This window comes from Centropristis striata, chromosome 7, assembly GCF_030273125.1.
Source record: "Centropristis striata isolate RG_2023a ecotype Rhode Island chromosome 7, C.striata_1.0, whole genome shotgun sequence".
Classification (NCBI taxonomy): Eukaryota; Metazoa; Chordata; class Actinopteri; order Perciformes; family Serranidae; genus Centropristis; species Centropristis striata.
Genome location: NC_081523.1, coordinates 5,077,496 through 5,097,414, shown reverse-complemented (window position 1 = coordinate 5,097,414; position 19,919 = coordinate 5,077,496). Strand labels below are relative to the sequence as shown.

Here is a 19,919-nt window from a genome sequence, read left to right as displayed (position 1 = left end):
TGATGTCAATAACCAACGTATCCACTGACAGTTTTATCGTGACTGACTTTATCTCGTGTCAAAGCTTTGTAATTAATGTTAGTAGTTGAGGTTCTGTCGTCGTAAACAGAAATAACTGTGCTGCAGATGTGAGAGAAGTGTTCACACTTAACATGCCTTATGACTTCAGAGTGAGAGAATCCACAAACACACCTCCTAAATGAATTATACTTTAGTTGTGTATGTTACAGAAGCTCATTTAGTTTCACCATTTCAACCTGTTAGTGATAGAAATGTAAACATTTTGTAGAGTCTGGAGCCACAGCTCAGTTGGATTTTTATCCCACTTTCATTATATTTATCTGCTTCGTTCCTGTGAAGAAGGAGTGTGTGAAGAAGTCCAAAACCGTTCAGAAGGTCATCTCATACATCATGTGAAAACCGCTTACTCCTCTAAAGTACGACTGCACAGGTTAGAACAGACTTACTTACCAATTCTGTGCTTAAAAAGAAAAATAATCAGCCTACTTTTAGTGCTTTACCATTTAAAGAATTAGTTTAACATTTTGGGAAACAAACTTTTTCACTTTCTTGTTGAGAGTAAATGTAAAGGGTGTCACAATTTCAATTTCAATTTAAAAAAAAAAAACGAATCCCCATCGCCCTCGATTTGCATGTGAAAGAAAAAAAAAACAACATACAGCGGAGCTTATCGGTCGCCTGCAGCTGCACTTTCTCCAGACATCTCAGCCAGTCAAAGTCACAGACTTTCTGCCATCTAGTGGCTTTTCTTTTTGTTGTTTGGTGAAATAAGTTGCTGCAAAAAAATTATGCTGGTTATAATCACACTTAATACCATGTAGATCACAGTAGTTAAACCAATGATTTGTCAGAAGTTACAAATGAATAGTTGATCATCTAACAATGGTACAGTTTAAGTTTGAAATCTAAAATTGAATCATGACATCCTTAACAAATATGAAGCATCAGCCAGCAGCGGATTTACATAAAGACTGAAAACCAGGAAACATAAAGGCAAAAAGTAAGATGAAAACCTTATTTGGAAAAAAAAAAAGTGTTATAAGTATCTTTAAAATAATATTCTATTAAAGACAGGATCTTTTTTTCCCAACGAGCTTGTCTCTCTCCAAAAATAACAAAAACTGTCTCCCAGCAACTCTAAAGCTTTAACACCTTATATCAGTGTCAAAATCACAAGTTGTGGTTTTAAAGTGCATTCCCCTTAAAATCTAAAAACATGCTAATCACTGAGCTTTAGAGGTGCTTGTGCTTTGGATGAGCAAGTCTGTTGATACATATTACAGCATAATATTCCCAGAAATGACAGAAAAACACATTATGAGATGTCCAAAAAATGTCATGTTGATTTTTGTCAAAAATGATCAAATTCTAAAATGCCTAAAATGCTTGAAACAGCCCAATTATAGTCTGTTGATACATGTAGTATTATAGTTTGTCATACTATACTATGACATTGTTTGGCTTTATCCATAGCATCATATTATAGTATTTTGTCAAAATTTCACAGACTTCCTGTTTTCAGTCTTTAAGCAAAGATAACCAGCTTCATACGCAAGACTGAGTGAAATCAGTCAATCAATAAAGTGAACTAGCATGTTTCTCTAAATGTCCAATTATTCCTTCAAATAGAACTAAACATGTAAAAGCTGTTACTTATTAAATAAAGTCTAATTTGATCCCTAACTGTGCAGCCGTACTGAAGCATCTCAAACACAAACTCATTGTTCTGTGTGAAGAAAAAGCATTTATGTCAGAGAAGACTCACAATGGAAGGATGTCAAAAACAGTATTATTATATTTATTTTGTTTTCCTTTTTTGAAATGTCAACTCCAAAAAGCCATTATATGTGCTTTCTTTTGTTACAAAATGCTCTGATAGATCTGTTCTCTTCTTAGAAAATAGTCTGTGCATGGCAACATGTCGGAGGGGCGTGAGGCACCTCTGTACAGCACGTGCTTCCAAACAACGGCTTCATTCTGAGTTGATTCATGTTTAATAAGGCTGGACAGCAGTGGTGTGAACTGGGTGGGTGGCAGCTTTAAGACGAGCTGCTCACACAGGAGCAGTAGTGAGAGCAGCACAGGCCGCCACTGATGTCCAGACTTGATCACCAGGTCAGTAATTGTTCTTCCAGCTACACAAGGAACCACAGACGTGGCTTCCTTTTAATTCCTATGTTGTCTATTTGATGATGATGTCAAAGAAACTTCATTCGATCACTCTGAATCTGATTAATAAACTGATTTGTTACTTGGCAAAAATAAACCTTTGTCTCCTCTATTCTTTGTCCTCAGGACTTTGGTTTTTAAAGAGCTATAAAACAAAATCGTTTGAGCCAAAGAGCTGAACGTCCTTTAGACTCGAACTCTAAAAGTATCTGTTCAACAAGCTGCTTGGCAACTTCTCATCTCAAAGTACCTTTTCACCAACAACTCAACCCCTTCGGTGGTTTCTCCTTCAACAGAGACGGAGGCTGTCGGGGCCGAGGTGTGATGTTCTCTCTCTTCACTGTCTCACACCTCAGCCGCTAGCCGCCCTCCGTCCTCCGACCATCAGTCCGTGGTGTGACGCCGTGAGGTCAGGAGGGGATCATGCCTTTGTTCCTCTTGCGGTCGGCCATGTTGCGCCGGTTGTGGTTCGCCCCGCGGCTCTTGTTGGCCTCCTTCTTGCGTCGGTCCAGGAATGTCTCCGTGGTCTGTCCTTGGCCTTTGGGTTGGCCAACCACGTTGCTGGCACGATCCGGTCGGAAACTGACAGAGAGGGAAGACGGGAAGTTAACAGACGTTTGACCATGAACGAGTTCTGAAGCCCTGATCTGAGAAAACTGAGACCACGTCAGACTTCTGTTTACTTTCTTCTTCAGGTTCGGTGCGTTTTTGGAGCGTCGTTTGACTAAACTACCAGACAAACTGATCACATTACACCGACTTTAATGAAGAATGTGAAAACATTGTTGCTGTAAATAAGGCAAGCGAGAATACAGGAGTTAATATTTATTTTACTACTCCATACGCTCTCAGTGCTTACCACTTATTTATAACCTTAAAACCAAAAATGTTTTAATCTGCTGCATCAAGTTTTTAGTGAAATGAATTCATTAAATATTGTCTGTGATAAATATTTAAAGACATTTTCTTAATCAGTATCAGCTGTAATATCACAGATTCTATACAACAGAATTAAGTGAGTTTTTAAGAGTTAAAAACAGAATCCAAAGTGGTTATTTTATGGTTTGAAGGAATTACAGGCTACTGTATTCACAAGCAAGTAAAGGTCACAGTAGTTAATAATATATTGAACGTTTAATGTTTGCTACCTGAGGTTTTATAGGATGTCATTTAGAGTTCAAAGAAAAACATTTTCTGATTTATAAAAAAAAAAAAATAGAATTTTTTTGTTCTTATTTATTTTTTAACATTGGATTTCAGCTTTTATCATTTTATTTATCCATATTTCTTTCTATGAAAATAATTGTCTCAGACTGATCATATTAGTCTCAACAGGTTTTACAGTGTGAACATCCTCCGTCCTGAAAACCTCTTAAGAACAAAATCTTTTTGGATAGAAACCATGTGGACAGATTTGACAAAGTTGACAAAGTGAACATTAATTTCTTACCCTCTCCTTTGTTGCATGGCAGCTCTTCTAGCTTCAGCTCTCTCTCTCAGCACAGCCGGGTCCTGCACAAACTGGTCCCTGTTTACATTGTTCTGAAAATAACAACAGACTCATGTTAACACACATAAAAACAAACCAGGAGATTGTTTACTCAAACCCTGGTGCCGACCAAAAGCTTCACACCAACACAAACGAACCGTATCAACCAGAGAAATGGATCTGAATGAGTTTAAACCAAACAGGTGAGGTGTTCAAGCAAAACCTCATCACTGAGCTTTAAAATGGGTCAAAAGATTTTTTCTTCTGCAGTGTTTTGAAATGATTTCAGCACCTGTTCTTCCTCCTCTTCATCATCATCCTCCTCCTCCAACTCTGGTTTGTTTCCTTTCCTCAGGATCTGTGGCACCGTGAACGGCCTGCAGGAAACAGAAAGAAAACACTTTTTAGCATCAACATATTTCACATTTAGAAAGCATCTTGTCACAATTAAAAGTGCTTTTAAAATTGTAAAATTCTCACCTTCTGTTCAGTAAACTGTCTCCGTCCAGGTCGTTGGCTCCCACCTGGTTCATGTCGTAGGTGTCGTCGTACTCGTCGTCGTAGTTGTCGAGGCCGTAGCTCTCTGCGCTCTCTCCGGGCTCGATGATGACCTCGTCCACCACCGTCTCGTAGGCCTGATAACGAGCTTTCTGCTCCGCTATGTGCTGCTTGTCGTTCAGCATCTCCCGAGCGTTTTCACCTTTCCTGCAAGGGAAAGAAAACATGAGGACAAATGTATTAATACAAGTATATGTTCAGAATGTAAATGGTTTTCCAGAAGTAGTAACATCTGGACTTGGCTTTAATTGAACAGTTTAAACAGGATTTTGTAGATAAAAGGGGTCATGTGTAGTCTTACCTCCGGCCTTTCCAGATGCGGGACATGTCCACCTGCTCTCTGCGGAAAATGTCAAACTCATCGTCGTCAAACACGTTGGATCTGCTGTTGAGAACGTCTGGAAGAATCTCCTTTACAGGCCTGAGAGGACGAAGAACAGGGTCAAACACGGCCTTTACTTCAGCATCAAACAATACTTGCCATTTTCGATGAACTGACTAAGCAAAAATGCCAAAGATTCACAGATTGTAGCCTCTTAAATCAGAAGATGTGCTGCTTTTCAATTTAAAGTGACTCTTTTAGGTTTAAACTCTTTGTTGGACAAAACAACCCATTTTAAAATGTCATTTGGGCTCAGGGATCTTACATGATAAACAATGATCCACCAGTAACTTTAATCCATAAATAAATATATTAGTTGCAGCCATTTGGGACACATTACTGAGCATTAATATTGTAATAATCATATTATAGTACAATATTCAAATTCTCTGCATTACTTTGCAGCTAAATGTAAGGAAGAGTGATGAAATAAAACTTGATACTATTTCAGTGTTTGTATGAAGTCTCATGTTTTAAAAATGTAGAAATGTGTATCGTGATCATGTCAAATTCAAATGAAAGGAACAACAGTTTGTGCCTTCTTTTGAACAGGCAGTACTCTCCATATATATGATTTATTGCTAAATAAAATGGCAACAATGTTGGCTGGCTCATCTTTATCATCAGGTTTAAACCCAAAACATGGAGAGAGTATTGTTTTAGCTTTAAAAGTCGTCACATTTCTAACTAAGCTGCAGAGAGCCTGCCCTCTGGTGGCGGCTGCTGGGCATTACACACAAACAGCAGGATGGCCAGTTTACATAAAGGAGCATCTCAATAAATTAAAATATCATAGAAAAGTTTATTTATGTCAGTAATTCATTCAAAAAAGTGGAAATAACACATTATATAGATCAATTTCACACAGAATGAAACATTTAATCTCTTAATTTATTTAATTTCTTCTAATTATAATGATTATGGCTTACATTTAATGACGACCTAAAATTCAGTGTCTCAAAAAATGTGAATATTACAAAAGACCAATTTTAAAATGTACGTTTAATGTGTAAATGTTGGCCTCTGAAAAATATTTATCAGCATCCATTTGAATCAATACTTGGTTGGGGCTGTTTGACTTGAACTACTGGAAATGGACTTTTCCATCATATTCTAATGTATTGAGATGCTCCTGTAGACTGGAAGAGCAGTATGTTTATTTCTGACTGAATTGACAATCGTTCCATCAGGATATGTTAAATACCGTAATCCTTCCGGCCTTGTGTTTGGCCTCAGTGTGTGGTTACCTGGGCATGGCTCGGTCCAGTTTGTCCAGGTTGGGGGCCAGCCGGTCCTCCAGGATGTTGTTGATGACCAGCTCTGAGTTGTAGCCGTACTCCTGCAGGCAGGCGAGCAGGAAGCCTTCTCCCAGATCAGGCAGCAGGTCCTTGATACACGACAGCAGAGACTCCAGCTCCGCCTCGCTCACCGGACACGCTGCGCCCTGACCACAAACAGACCACAGAGACAATAAAGTACACCAAAAACATCTGGTTGGATGATACAGATGGATGATAAAATCGTAGCTACAAATGTGGAGAAAAGATTAAATGTATGGCTAGTTATTGCTGCACTGAATACCCTCTACTAATTATATTCTTTCATCTTTTATTCATTCACTCTTTCATGTTTTTAACCACTTACTATTCAGGGTCCTTTTTCTTTTTTTTTTTAGAATTGGTGGTTGTGGGCAGTGGATGTTTAGGGGGAGACAGCAGGTCAACAATAAATGCCACATAGAAGTGGTGAACATCATCTGAAAGTTGTGAACCTGAAGATTAATTTGAGATGCTGGTCAAAATATCAAATTAAAATGACTTAATGAATTAATTAATTATTTATTGAAGCCTATTGTGGTGATTAAAGGGTCATAACATTAGTGGTCACTTTCTAAAGTCCAGTCCAGGTTCAACTGTGTCCCAGAAGTTGTTGCAGCAATTTTGGGGTTGATACCATTTGTTACACACATTTGGTGCTGAATAATGCAATTTTATTCATGTGATTATGGATAAAAATTGTCTGAAAAACCCTCCAGAATATAACATCAATATGCCAAGACCTTTGGAACAACAGAGAAGAATCCATGCTGAGATTTGGGTTCAAAAACTTTTTTTCAGCAAAATTTTCAGTGATTGGATGACGAGCACTTCTGTTCTTCAAACTGCTGAGGAACCCTCTTACTGTCAATAAAGGAAAGCTGCACATCTTCTGAATGCTCCAGGTCTCTAGTTTGTGGTTGTAAAGTTTCATAAGGCTGTGATCATCCTAGAGGTCACAGCAGCTCATTTTATACACTGAGGTCCAGACTCAAGAAATGTCCTCACTGCAATGAAGTGGCTACTACTGATGACCAGGAGCCTATTTTCATTGAGACAGCATGACATCAGAGGTCACATGACTGCTTTGAATATTGCCAAAATAGCCTAACTTTGCCACAATCTTATGACAACAATCACTATCTTTAGTATACTAGGAAAATTGAGCCCGCTACGCCCCACAGAAGAAAAAAACGGCAAGTTTGCATTAAATATCTGAAATAAAAACAGAACTCACGTTGTCTCCTTTGCGGGACACGTCCAGCATGGCCTCTGCTCCCCTCAGGCCGTCTCCTCCTTCTGACTCCGGAGCCTCTTCAGGTTTGAAGGCAGCTGAAGCAGCAGCAGCGCCGCCCGCTGCGCCCTGAGGACCACTCTGGCTGTGGGGTCTCCGTCGGCCCACACAGTCCCAGGCGCTCTGCACCCCCTGGAGCAGGTAGGAGGTCCGGGTCTCATCACTGGGAGGAGCGGGAGGTTATGGAAACAAAACAACTGAAACACATTTATTCCATTTAATTTTATTTATTGACTTTTAACATTTGATTGTTTTAATTCTCAGAAATGTTTATTTATTATTGGTTATTTTTTATAATTTTTTGTCTGTGTTGTTCAATTACTTCTATGTGAAACACACTGGGTTGCATGTTTGTATGAAAGGTGTTATGATATATGAATAAAGTTTAACTGATTATGGCTGCAACTAATAAAGATATCATTATTTATCTGCTGATTATTTTCTGGATGAATCCATTAAAAGACTTCTAGAGCAGAGAATGAGCTCATGAAATGTCCTTTTTGTCCAGCCAACAGTCTAAAACCTAAAAATGTCAAATATAATACAATGTGTAGATGTCACCAACTGGAAACATCAAATGCATGTTGAATTATCAACATAGTAATTAATTATTCATCTTACTTATTTGTTGCCATCATGCTAATTATACTGTCCTGATGCCGTTTTATTTCTCCAACAGCACAATTTTAAGTTGTGAAATTAAATTTGACCATTAACTCAAAGACCCACAGATGTTTTAAAGTGTAATAAATTATGCAGATGTTTAAAAAGACATTTCTGCTTTAAGAAAATATTTAAATCTACTTTTTTAAAAATCTGTAAAGAGATAACTGTCCATCTTTGTCCTCAATCAGAGTTCGTACACCTTTTCCAAGGTCAAATTCAAGCACTTTAAAGGTTCATTTTCAAGCTTTTCCAGCATCTTACAGCTGTGGTAAATTACATATTTCTTCAAATACATACATACGGAAAATGATTATTTTACGTTTTCATTTCAGGTTCTCCAACTAATAATATGTCTATTCTATAGGATTTTGTTGTTAAAGAAATGCAGATCAATTTAAGCACTTCATCCAAAATTCAAGCACTTTTCAAACCTTGAAAACAACATTAAAATGCAAGCATTTTCAAGGGTTTCAAGCACCTGTACCAACCCTGAAATAGATATAAGGATACATGACGGGGAGCGCCTGCTGCAGGAGGCTGATGTCGTCTGCGATGGGGAACAGTTCATCATAGTCCGACAAGAACCTGAGAGGACAAAGAACCAAAGAACACTTTGTCATTTAACAGACCACTTCTGACATCTAATGTGGACCAACGATGGAGCAGAGCCTCGGAGGGGACCCCTGATTTCAACCAGTAATTTTACCTTTTCTCAGGTAAAAAAGATGTGAAATGTTGTAGGAGCTCCTCTGCAAATGATTGCATGTTTTCTCCCCTGCAAGGCAACAAAATCCAGCAGAATTACTTTGTGTTTGTGTGGTTTTAAATCTGCTAAGAGGTGTGTTGAGAGTGTGGACGTCTCACCCCTCCAGGATGGGCTGCAGGCAGGTGTGATGCAGCAGCAGGTGAGCCATCTCCACTATCTTACGACAGGAGTGGGACAAGCGCTTCCACAGGTCCTGCTGGAGACTGAGGGAGGGGTTGGGAGATTAATCACTATCATTCATTCTTTTATTCAATATTTAAGCTCTTTTTAAAAGTATTAAACGCAGCAGAAACTCACCCTTTATCATCAAAGTTTCTCTTCCTCACCGCCTTCTCCAGGTCAGGCACCGCGGTCTCATAAAACGAGGTCAGTCTGCAGCGAGAGAAGATAGAATGATGATTAGAACATTTCTAAAGAAATTGAGTGTGCTCGACTCTGGCCCGTGACTCTCTCCCATACATTATTAGATTACTAACTGTTTTCAAAACGGAAAAAGGTTGCGGCCACCAATCAGAGCAGAGCAATCAACTGAAATCAACTGCTCCTGTGAAGCCACTGACGGAGGGCGAAAAACAGCAAAAAGTCCTCCTCGAACAGAAAGTGTTTTTGGCAAAACCGTAGCTCCTATCAGTGAACCGAATTCACTTTGAGCATCTTGAGTTCTTCCTGAACGTCTACATATGTGTTTTTCTCTCCTTTTTACCATAGCAGTCTATGAGGCTGTGGGTGCGTGTTGGTGGCGCATCACCTACGCCCAAACTATAACTCTGACACCTTTAGCAGACAAATGTGATTTCTCCTATGTTTCTATGTATAAATTATTTCTGTAGAGTGGTATCTGCGCCCTCGAGCACAGCTTCCAAAATGTATGTTTTGACAAATTTTTCTCTCCCTCTGCACTCTAGCGATGATATCAACCACTCTAGCCTCTCCATAAGGTAACATTGGGTTGTTTTTTTTGCCGTGATTTTGCCAAATAATTTGAAAAAAGTCATAGCACACTTGTCGTGGCCGAGCCGGTCGATTTGATACCTTTTTGGTGTATGTGCGACCAAAACTCTGGGAGGAGTAGTCGACCAGAAAAAAACACGGAAGAAACAGAAGGATAAAATCCAGGATTAAGCCCGGTGGAGAACATATAGTGTGCTTTTTCACGCACATTCAATTAGAGGCTTTTGCTAAAGTGTAGCAGCAATGATGTAGCTTCACTCCGTCTGCCTACCTGCTGAGGAAGCCGTTGGAGTGGAAGGTAGAGCAGGCGGCGGGGAAGATGTCTAGGAAGGCATGGATGGTGGTGGTGGAGTCACACAGGTACAGAATAAGATCTAGGAGCTCCTGGACAGAAAGAAAACACGTAGATCATCAGTGACTAGAGCAGTAGTGTCTTTCTCTGTATCCATCATCCATAATCAGGTTAAAGCCTTAAAACATTCAATATGAAACACTGGCTGCTTGTAAAATCTTCCTTTTTACCAATAATCAATCAAGTTTAATCTGAATTATCACTTGTCAGAGATGTTTCCATGCCAGAACAGACTTTTTAATACTGTGTGATGCAAGGTTATTATAATTAACTTATTTTAAAACAATAACTAACTGAAACTGCTCCAAAAATCTCCTCCAAAGAATCGCCACCTTATCGTGGTGGAGGGGTTTGTGTGCTCCAGTGATCCTGGGAGCTGTGTTGTCGGGAGCAATAGCTCCTGGTAGGGTTTCCCATGGCAAAGTGGTCCCAGGGGAGGGGCCAGACTAAGAGCGATTCAAAAGACCTCTATGAAGCGGATCACGAAAAATCTGTGTACCTCGCCCGGCACGGGTAAACCGGGGCCCCCTCCTGGAGCCAGACCCGGGAGGGGAGCACGCAGGCGAGCGTCTGGTGGCCGGGCTCAGCCCGAAGAAGCGACGTGGATCCGCCGACCTGTGGGCCCACCCCCCGCAGAGTAGGGCATAGGGGTCGGGTGCAGTGGGAGTCGGGCGGCAGGCGAAGGCGGGTACCTGGGCGTGCTGACCCCCGGCTCCAGCGGCTAGCTCTGGGGACGTGGAACGTCACCTCGCTGGCGGGGAAGGAGCCCGAGCTTGTGCGGGAGGTGGAGCGTTACCAGCTAGAAATAGTTGGGCTCACCTCCACACATAGCTTGGGCTCTGGAACCAAACTCCTGGAGAGAGGCTGGACTCTCTCCTTTTCCGGAGTTGCCCAGGGTGAGAGGCGCCGGGCGGGTGTGGGGATACTCACAAGCCCCCGGCTGAGCGACGCTGTGTTGGGGTTCTCCCCGAGGAACGAGAGGGTCGTCTCCTTGCGGCTGCAAGTCGCGAGGAGAAGGTCTCTGACTGTTGTCTGTGCCTACGCACCGAACAGCAGTTCGGAGTACCCGGCCTTCTTGGAGTCTCTGGGTGGCGTCCTGGAAGGGGTACCGCCTGGAGACTCTGTAGTTCTTCTGGGAGACTTCAACGCTCACGTGGGCAACGATGACGGTACCTGGAGGGGGGTGATTGGGAGGAACGGCCTGCCCGATCTGAACCCGAGCGGTGTTTTGTTATTGGACTTCTGTGCTAGTCATGGATTGTCCATAACGAACACCATGTTCGAACATAGAGTGGCTCATAAGTGTACCTGGTACCAGAGCACTCTAGGCCAAAGATCGATGATCGATTTCATTATCGTATCGTCAGATCTGCGGCCGCATGTTCTGGACACTCGGGTGAAGAGAGGAGCAGAGCTGTCAACTGATCACCACCTGGTGGTGAGTTGGATCAGGTGGCGGGGGAGGATGCTGGACAGACCTGGCAAACCCAAACGGGTAGTGAGGGTGAACTGGGAACGTCTAGCGGAGGCCCCTGTCCGCAGGGTCTTCAACTCACACCTCTGGAAGAATTTCTCCAACATCCCGGGTGAGGTTGGGAACATGGAGTCCGAATGGGCCATGTTCAAAGCCTCAATTGTTGATGCGGCTGGTAGGAGCTGTGGCCTGAAGGCCGTCGGTGCCTGTCGTGGCGGCAACCCAAGAACCCGCTGGTGGACACCAGCGGTGAGGGAGGCCGTCAAGCTGAAGAAGGAGGCCTTTCGGTCTTGGCTGGCTGAGGGGTCTCTGGAATCAGCAGACAGGTACCGTTCGGCCAGAAGGGCTGCAGCTGCGGCAGTCGCGGAAGCAAAAACTCGGGTATGGGAGGAATTCGGGGAGGCCATGGAGGAGGACTTTCGGTCGGCCTCAAAGAGGTTCTGGAAAACCGTCGGGCGTCTCAGGAAGGGAAAGCAGGGCTTGGCCCAAGCTGTGTTCAGCGGGGGCGGAGACCTGCTGACCCGACCTGTGGATGTCGTCGGACGGTGGAAAGAACACTTTGAGGAACTCCTTAATCCAGCCAACACGTCCTCTGTAGAGGAGGCAGAGTCTGAAGACTCAGGGGAAGACTCACCAGTAACCCTGGCAGAGGTCGCCGAGGTAGTCAAAAAGCTACCCGGCGGCAAGGCGCCAGGGTTGGATGAGATTCGCCCTGAGATGCTGAAGGCTCTGGACACTGTTGGGCTGTCATGGTTGACACGCCTCTTCAGTGTCGCGTGGAGGTCTGGGACAGTGCCAGTGGAGTGGCAGACTGGGGTGGTGGTTCCCATTTTCAAAAAGGGGGACCGGAGGGTGTGTTCCAATTACCGTGGAATCACACTCCTCAGCCTCCCCGGAAAAGTCTACTCCAGGGTGCTGGAAAGGAGGCTCCGGCCGATTGTCGAACCTCGGATTCAGGAGGAACAATGCGGCTTCCGTCCTGGCCGTGGAACAACGGATCAGCTCTTTACCCTTGCGAGACTTCTGGAGGGGGCATGGGAGTTTGCCCATCCAGTCTACATGTGTTTTGTGGACTTGGAGAAGGCCTACGACCGTGTCCCTCGGGGAGTCTTGTGGGGGGTACTGCGGGAATATGGGGCACCGGGCTCGTTGCTACGAGCTATCCGGTCCCTATATAACCAAAGTGAGAGCTGTGTCCGCATACTCGGCACAACGTCAAACACGTTCCCAGTGGGTGTTGGCCTCCGCCAGGGTTGCCCCTTGTCTCCGATTCTGTTTGTGGTTTTCATGGACAGGATCTCAAGGCGCAGCCGGGGGGAGGAAGGGATTCGGTTTGGTGACCTAAGAATTGCATCTCTGCTTTTTGCAGATGATGTGGTTCTTTTGGCTTCATCAAGCCGGGACCTCCAGCACTCATTGGGGCGGTTTGCAGCCGAGTGCGAAGCGGTTGGGATGAGAGTTAGCACCTCCAAGTCTGAGGCCATGGTTCTCTGCCGGAAAACGGTGGACTGCCCCCTCTGGGTGGGGAGAGAGGTACTGCCTCAAGCGAAGGAGTTCAAGTATCTCGGGGTCTTGTTCACGAGTGAGGGTAGAACGGAGCGTGAGATGGACAGGCGGTTTGGTGCAGCGTCAGCAGTGATGCGGGCGTTGTACCGGACCGTCGTGGTGAAGAAGGAGCTGAGCCGGAAGGCAAAGCTCTCGATTTACCGGTCCATCTACGTTCCAACCCTCACCTATGGTCACGAACTTTGGGTAGTGACCGAAAGAGCAAGATCGCGGATACAAGCGGCTGAAATGAGCTTCCTCCGTAGGGTGGCTGGGCTCAGCCTTAGAGATAGGGCGAGGAGCTCAGACATCCGGAGGGAGCTCGGAGTAGAGTCGCTGCTCCTTCGCGTCGAAAGGAGTCAGCTGAGGTGGTTTGGGCATCTGGTAAGGATGCCTCCCGGGCGCCTCCCGTTAGAGGTGTTCCGGGCACGTCCAACTGGTAGGAGGCCCCGGGGAAGACCCAGAACACGGTGGAGGGATTATATCTCTCTCCTGGCCTGGGAACGCCTCGGGGTCCCCCAGGAAGAGCTGGACGTTGTGGCTGGGGAGAGGGACGTCTGGAATGCCCTGCTTAGCCTGCTGCCCCCGCGACCCGGCCCCGGATAAGCGGAAGAAAATGGATGGATGGATGGATGAAACTGTATTTTGTGGTTACAAAACTAACTAAAATTATAGTGAAAATGTCCTTCGTTTTCGTCTGTTAACTTTTTTCATACATAAACCTTTTTGGTTGATATGAAATCTATTTCATCTATCTGGTTTTATGACTTAATAAACTTATTGGGGCTGAGATGGATCAGACAAAGGAAATAAAGGAAACATTAATTGTGACTTTTTTGAGTACTGCACCCAACAAATACCCCATTACAAAAAAACTAAAACTAATAAAAACTAAACTAAAACTAAGCATTTTCCAAAATATAAAAAATAATTAAAACTAACTGAATTTGAAAACAAAAAATCACAATGAAATTAAAACTAATGAAAAATCCAAAACTATTGGTATGATGTTTACATCGGAGAACAGGTTGTGATAACACAAACATACTAGATGCTTTCATGAGTTCATTCGTAGACTAATGCAGTGACTAATGGATGTGTGTGTGTCTGACCTGCTGGCTCATGGTTATGGCAGTGGGCTGTTGGTGTGCGTTCAGCTTCAGCGGCTCCATGGCGGTCGCTCCTTCACAGTGGAGACCACATTTATCCAGGATGGTGTCAAACACCTGAAGGTGACGGAGAAAAGGTGAAGATATTTACAATTTACTCTAAAATTTACTCTAAATCACATTGTTTGAAAACTTAAATAACCCTCAACATGTTTAACCAGTCCTTCATATAAATATACAGTTGTATTTTATTTATTTTTAAATCTGATCTAACCTGTAGCACAGTGGACACCGTCTCATCCAGGTCACTGTAGTAAGACGGCTGCTGGGTGAAGATGTTCTCTAAAACAGGACAAACATGAAGGTGAACACGACACATTTTAATCATAATGTGTTTAATTTAAATAATCAAACACCCATCAGTTCTGTGTACCGGTACATGCACAAGATTTTTACCTGTAACAAAAGAAAAAAATAGGGCACCATTTGGTGCAATTGTCCTTTTTTACTTATTCTATTTTTTTTTTCTTCTGCATTTTTTCTATTTCTATTCAGTTCAGTTTGGTGTGAGATAATAACACTGATTTAATTTATTTCTAATGTTGAACTGCCTTTATTGGTTCCACCTTTTTGATTTCATTTTGGGGTTTTTGTATTTTTATGAAAAGTCTCAATCTGCAGACTCTGTTTTATTATTATTAGTTATTATTATAGTTGGGGGCACTCTGGAGAGGACTCAGTAAACCTTTGTTTTTTCCAATAACAGTTCAAATATGAGAAATATGAACTCCAATCTTTGGAGTTTACATTATCTTCTATTGTAATGTGAGCTCCAATCTTCTTATAATAAAATAACTAAAAATCATACATGGTCACAGTCAGGGTCATTCCGAATGGTAATAGTTTAGTAAGGGAAACATTTATTGAGTTTAAAACATTACTACTTAGACATTTTCAATTACCAACAATATAATTTGAGATACTTTCTCCAAACTGAAATGTACAGTGAAACTTCTTATAGTCAGTCTGGAACATTCTTTTTTTGGCAAAAGGTTAATACATGAGAATTAGCAGCCTGCGGTTTAGTGCAGCGGTGCATGTGGAGCTTAAAATAACATGTCTGCACCTTAACAAAACAGCTCACCGATCATCTTGTGCAGCAGCTGGCCGTTGCCCTTTCCAAAGAGCACACACAGATCCAGGATTTTGGGAATGTCAAACAGGAAGTTCTCATAGATAATTTCTCCAAACACAGCCGGGGTGAGGAAGTTCTCCTGTGGGAGAGGAGCACAAACAGCCGAGCTAACAGGTTACACAGTGTGTCAGGACTGTGGACTTGGGAGTGGCAATAACAATATCTGATGTGCTGTCATAGCTGGTAACTAAGCAAACTCTAACTGGTATTTCTGGTGATGAGTAGAGTTCATATTTCTGCTCCTACCTTGGACTCTTTATGCGTGGCCATCCTGAGGAAGGTCAAGAAGACGGCCCTGTGGACGCTGCGCTGCATGTTGGCCACGGCAGTGGAGGAGGGCAGGGTGGCGAGGTCCAGGCCACGGGGAGCGTGACGCAGGTAAGAATCTAGGCAGCTCTGCAGAGACTCATCAAACACCACCTGACGGAGGAGACACAGAGGTGGGGGGGTTGAGAGGACATCAACGAAAAACTGTTCTTCAGCAACATTTCTCCAGCTGCCCTCCACCTCTGTGGCTCAGAGAGATGATACACATGAACAGTATGAAGGGATTATTGGTGCATACGATTTGAGTACAGTGAGTGTAGTTGTGTACAGTGATTGTGTATGTGTATCAGTAAATTTGAAGTCACATACTCTATGAGTTGTGTACTTGTAGATTTGTTTTTCTCCACAAATATAACAACACTTACACATTCACAAATTCTTAATTACAGGTGCACGAATCCTATTTTACAAGTCACAGATTAAAAAACTGACACACTCACATTTTTGCTCCTATTGTTGTAGTATATTTGGTGCAAAACATATTTGTGTACCTGTATCAAACAATGTCAAGTTGTGGACAAAATTTGAATATGTGCAAATCTGTATGTGAACTTGTGCAATAAATGTTCAATGTATGTGAAATCATTTCTCGCAAAAATATTTGTGTTCTTTTAATAAAACATAAACACAAATCGATAAGTACAACTGCTGGAATCTTCCCCACAAGTCACAGATTCTGTTTCCTTCAACTACAAATCACAAGTCGTGCCCCTCCACTGAGGTCTGTGGTGCAGAACTATCTGTGCATTCAGTCTATGGAGCAAAAGGCGGGTGCTGATCCGAGATTGACTGATCCCACAGCCAATAATACCTTCATAGAACAGTCCCTCACCTGACACCAGAACTTGTCATGTGGCAGTGCGAGCAGCCACTCCAGGTCCTCTGTGATGAATTTGGCATGTTCCAAGAACTCCTCCACCTCAGCGGGCGTGCCGTCTTCTGGCGGGGGTTTATAAGGCACAAAACAGCGATCCTCCTTCCTGTCTGGGTGCTGATGTGGAACAGAAAGCAGCAGGGTTTGATTCTAAGAAAACTCCAGGTTGTTCCTGCGGCTGTTTGAGTGTGTTTCAGTAGAAAACGAGGTGATATGTGACTCACCAGCGCAGCCAGTGTGTGCTCTTTTCCCAGCGGGCCTGGCACGGTCACCTGCTGTTCATCCAATGGCACTCGAGCACAGGCCATGGCTTCTCCCTCTCTAGTTCTCTACCAAACACACCAACACAAAGAAACAGAAAACACATTTTACTTCTATGCATTACTTATTTCAGCGCACCTTCACAATATTTTTATCGCAAAGTGAGAGCAAATGTTCAGTCAAAGTCAAATATGACATGTCACAAGTAGTTTTATTAAAACTGTTTATTTAAGTGGTAGGTAAGGTACAGTGGCGAGATGGTAATTATACTGATGGGACATGTTTGTTCAATGTATGTAATCCTCTGTTACGTTGAGAAAACAACAATAAAAAGAATGTTGGTGAAGAGACATCAAGGTAGTGGAATTGTTGGAGGATGTATGGTTCAGATGTGGCCGACCATTATAACTTATTTTGGGATTGTCCGAAACTTTCATCTTTCTAGTATGACATTCTTGATTGTCTGAAATACATATTTCAAATGACTATCCAATTTGATGTCAGCTCAATGTATATTTGTACCATGGCATTACATATTCAATCAATACCAGATAAATACCTAATGAAGATATTACTGACTGGAGCAAAGAAATCTATAACAAGGAAATGGCTGCAACCCAACGCACCGACACTGGAGGACTGGCAAGGAACTGTTCATGAAATCTACAGCATGGAGAGACTGACATTTGCTCTAAAACTGCAATCGGAGAAATTTAAAAGCTGGTGGTCAGAGTGGATCAGTTATATAAGATCACGGAGACCTGAACTGCTTTAAGTATCTCTATTACATGGCTTGGGGTGCCTGTTGGTCTTGGTGGAGGGATGAGTGAATGTGGCATCTGTTGTTCAGGTTTTTTCTATTTTGTGCATTGTAGAATGAAAGGGAATAACTGTATGAATATGTTAGCACAATTGTTTAAGTACATGGTTTTGTATGTGTGTAATGGTGCTGAAATGACTTTCTATGTTTCTCCTTGATAAAAAAATAAAAAAATAAAAATAAAAAAGAGCACTTCTTAAAAAGGTACCATAGTCAGATTTGTGTACACTAACTGCAGTAGACCTCACTCCCAGCAGATATTGTCACAGTAGCAAGGCGGATTAACCATATGGGCAACTGGGCAATTTCCCAGGGGCCCAAGACCTCTAAAGGGCCCAGGGCAGTGTGGGCACAAGCAAAAATATCTGATTATCTCTCGCTTATATGTTAAACTGTCCATCAGAGCCGTTGCTCAAAAATTAATTTTGAGGTGACAGGGTGATTTCTATTTAATATGAGCTGAGGACCAAAATGCTACTTGATTCTAGATTCTAGATTTTTGTTTGTGCCTCGTCTTTCTCTGTGATGGCTCCATCAATTCAATACATTAGTGCTGCTGGGAATAGGTGTTGTTAAATAAATAATGCATGCTTTGAAAGTGGTTGCTTACTTATTTTTTTGTGAAAAATGAGGACACTTCCTTCCCTATCTTTTTCTATCTTTTTGTATGGTATCCTTGAGTGCCAAGAAAGGTGCCTTCCAAATAAAATGTATTATTATTATTATTATTATTATTATCAATGCAGTGGGTCAATTTTGCCAGATTATACTGACGCTGATGTGTTTTGTTTTCATAACATCATATGTGAATGAGTGGCCTTGACAAGCGGACATAGTGGTGCATTTGTAGTTCTTTGAGCGTTTGCACATCTGTACATGAAAATGCACTTGACAGTTAGTTATTGTTGCAAGTATGATGTATGTATTGAGTATATTAACTGCATATTACTGAAATGTATTCTATATTTTGCCAGATTGTGGTGATTCTGGGGTCGTGATGATGGGGCCCTTGAATATTGTTGCCCAGGGTTACAGCAAAGTGTTAATCTGGCCCTGCACAGTAGGAAAACCAGCTCAGGTGGGACCAGTACCGGTGGCCCAGTTCCATTTAGTCTCCCAGTAAGCTATCCCAGTGGGCCAGCAGTCACATAACTGGGACCTCCCCTAATTGGAGCGCAGCCATCACTATTGTTGTGATACACCTGTGCTTTTCCTACTGTGACGTCAAAATGTCGCTGTGGAAAAAACGTCAGTTCTTCTTCTTTAAAGCCTCGTGACTGACCAGCAGCTCAGAGCTGTTTCAACGGCAGCCGTTAACAGCCGTTATAAGCTACTAACGGCTAGTTTAACGGCTAAATTAACTATAAATCAACGTAAGTTAGCAGTTAAAAGTAACGTCACCACCTGTTAGCTACTCATGTCACCATGACAGCACCACAGCTGTCGGATAACAACGCCCTAATGTATTTAATTAACCAACTTCCGGGTGATAAACGACGTTAGATAACTTTGACAGCTAACCGCTAATTGGTAGTTTGATTAAATGTAGCCGTTAATGAATGAGAAGCTAACGTTAGCGTAACGTGGCTAACCGGCTTTAGAGACTTTATCACTGTCCGCTTCTGACTCGTAACGTTTTATATAACAACTGAAACAGGAAATGTGTTGATAAATGTGCTCACCTGTTAATGTGGCTGTCTGTAACTCCTTCCAGCCATGTCATCAGAGCCCGACCTGCTCCAACTGTTTCAGTTTCCCAACGTTTTCTGATCACCTGTGTTATTTTAGCCCGGAAGTGACGTAGTTGTTTTATTTAGGGCATTATTTGAGTTCCGCCCCCTGGTGGGCGCCAGAGAACTGCACCACTGTGGATCAGGGTCTCTTTATCTAAAAATACAAATTTATTACTTTATCGAGATGAAAAGTAACTAAGTTTATTCAAATAATTTGTGTACTTAACTGCAGTTTAGAGGTATCTCAGTATTCCCATTTTATGATACTTTATACTGCCCTACAAAGCCTTACTGCAGTAACTACATTTTTGGTTGAAATTGAGTTATAACAAGAATGAACCCCTTGATGTCTGTTTTATCTTGTGACAAAGTTTTAGATTTCAATTTTGCTTTATTTCAGAAAAATAATGATATAAAAACTGCAGTAACTACAAAATCCAACTCAAAACCAAAGCAGACCGCAATAAGTTCACTTTGACTGTGAAACAGTGTAGCCTTTTATTTCTTCATTGTGTTGAATAGTGAAAACAAGAATAATAGAAATTCTAAGTTTATTCAATAGGGAAATGATTATCTAGATAGTGATTAAGTTTTTTTTTAAAAAGTGAGATAAAATT

The 19,919-nt window shown here is 42.3% G+C and overlaps 1 protein-coding gene across 1 annotated transcript; it reads right to left on the bottom strand.

Annotated features, from left to right (window-relative positions):
• Nucleotides 1-1,968: 1,968 nt before the first annotated feature.
• On the bottom strand, nt 1,969-19,362 carry ascc2 (activating signal cointegrator 1 complex subunit 2). Its single transcript, XM_059336984.1, has 19 exons — nt 19,252-19,362; nt 16,713-16,817; nt 16,447-16,605; nt 15,534-15,707; nt 15,237-15,366; nt 14,367-14,434; nt 14,096-14,209; nt 9,884-9,996; nt 8,959-9,033; nt 8,760-8,864; nt 8,602-8,670; nt 8,406-8,480; nt 7,173-7,392; nt 5,867-6,063; nt 4,539-4,658; nt 4,160-4,384; nt 3,972-4,056; nt 3,641-3,732; nt 1,969-2,772 (listed from the first exon to the last, which is right to left on the bottom strand). The coding sequence occupies exons 2-19, from the start codon at nt 16,794-16,796 to the stop codon at nt 2,601-2,603; spliced, it is 2,277 nt and encodes a 758-aa protein (XP_059192967.1). The 5' UTR covers nt 16,797-16,817; nt 19,252-19,362; the 3' UTR covers nt 1,969-2,600.
• Nucleotides 19,363-19,919: the final 557 nt, after the last annotated feature.

What these genes read in the sequence shown, in the direction of transcription:
- ascc2 (XM_059336984.1), bottom strand. Translation starts at nt 16,796, where the DNA reads ATGGCCTGTGCTCGAGTGCCATTGGATGAACAGCAGGTGACCGTGCCA. An exon ending in CGCATCTGGAAAGGCCGGAG is followed by an intron (nt 4,385 to 4,538) that starts GTAAGACTACAC and finishes TTTCCCTTGCAG; the next exon opens with GAAAGGTGAAAACGCTCGGG. An exon ending in ATGAAGAGGAGGAAGAACAG is followed by an intron (nt 3,733 to 3,971) that starts GTGCTGAAATCA and finishes TGTTATTTTCAG; the next exon opens with AACAATGTAAACAGGGACCA.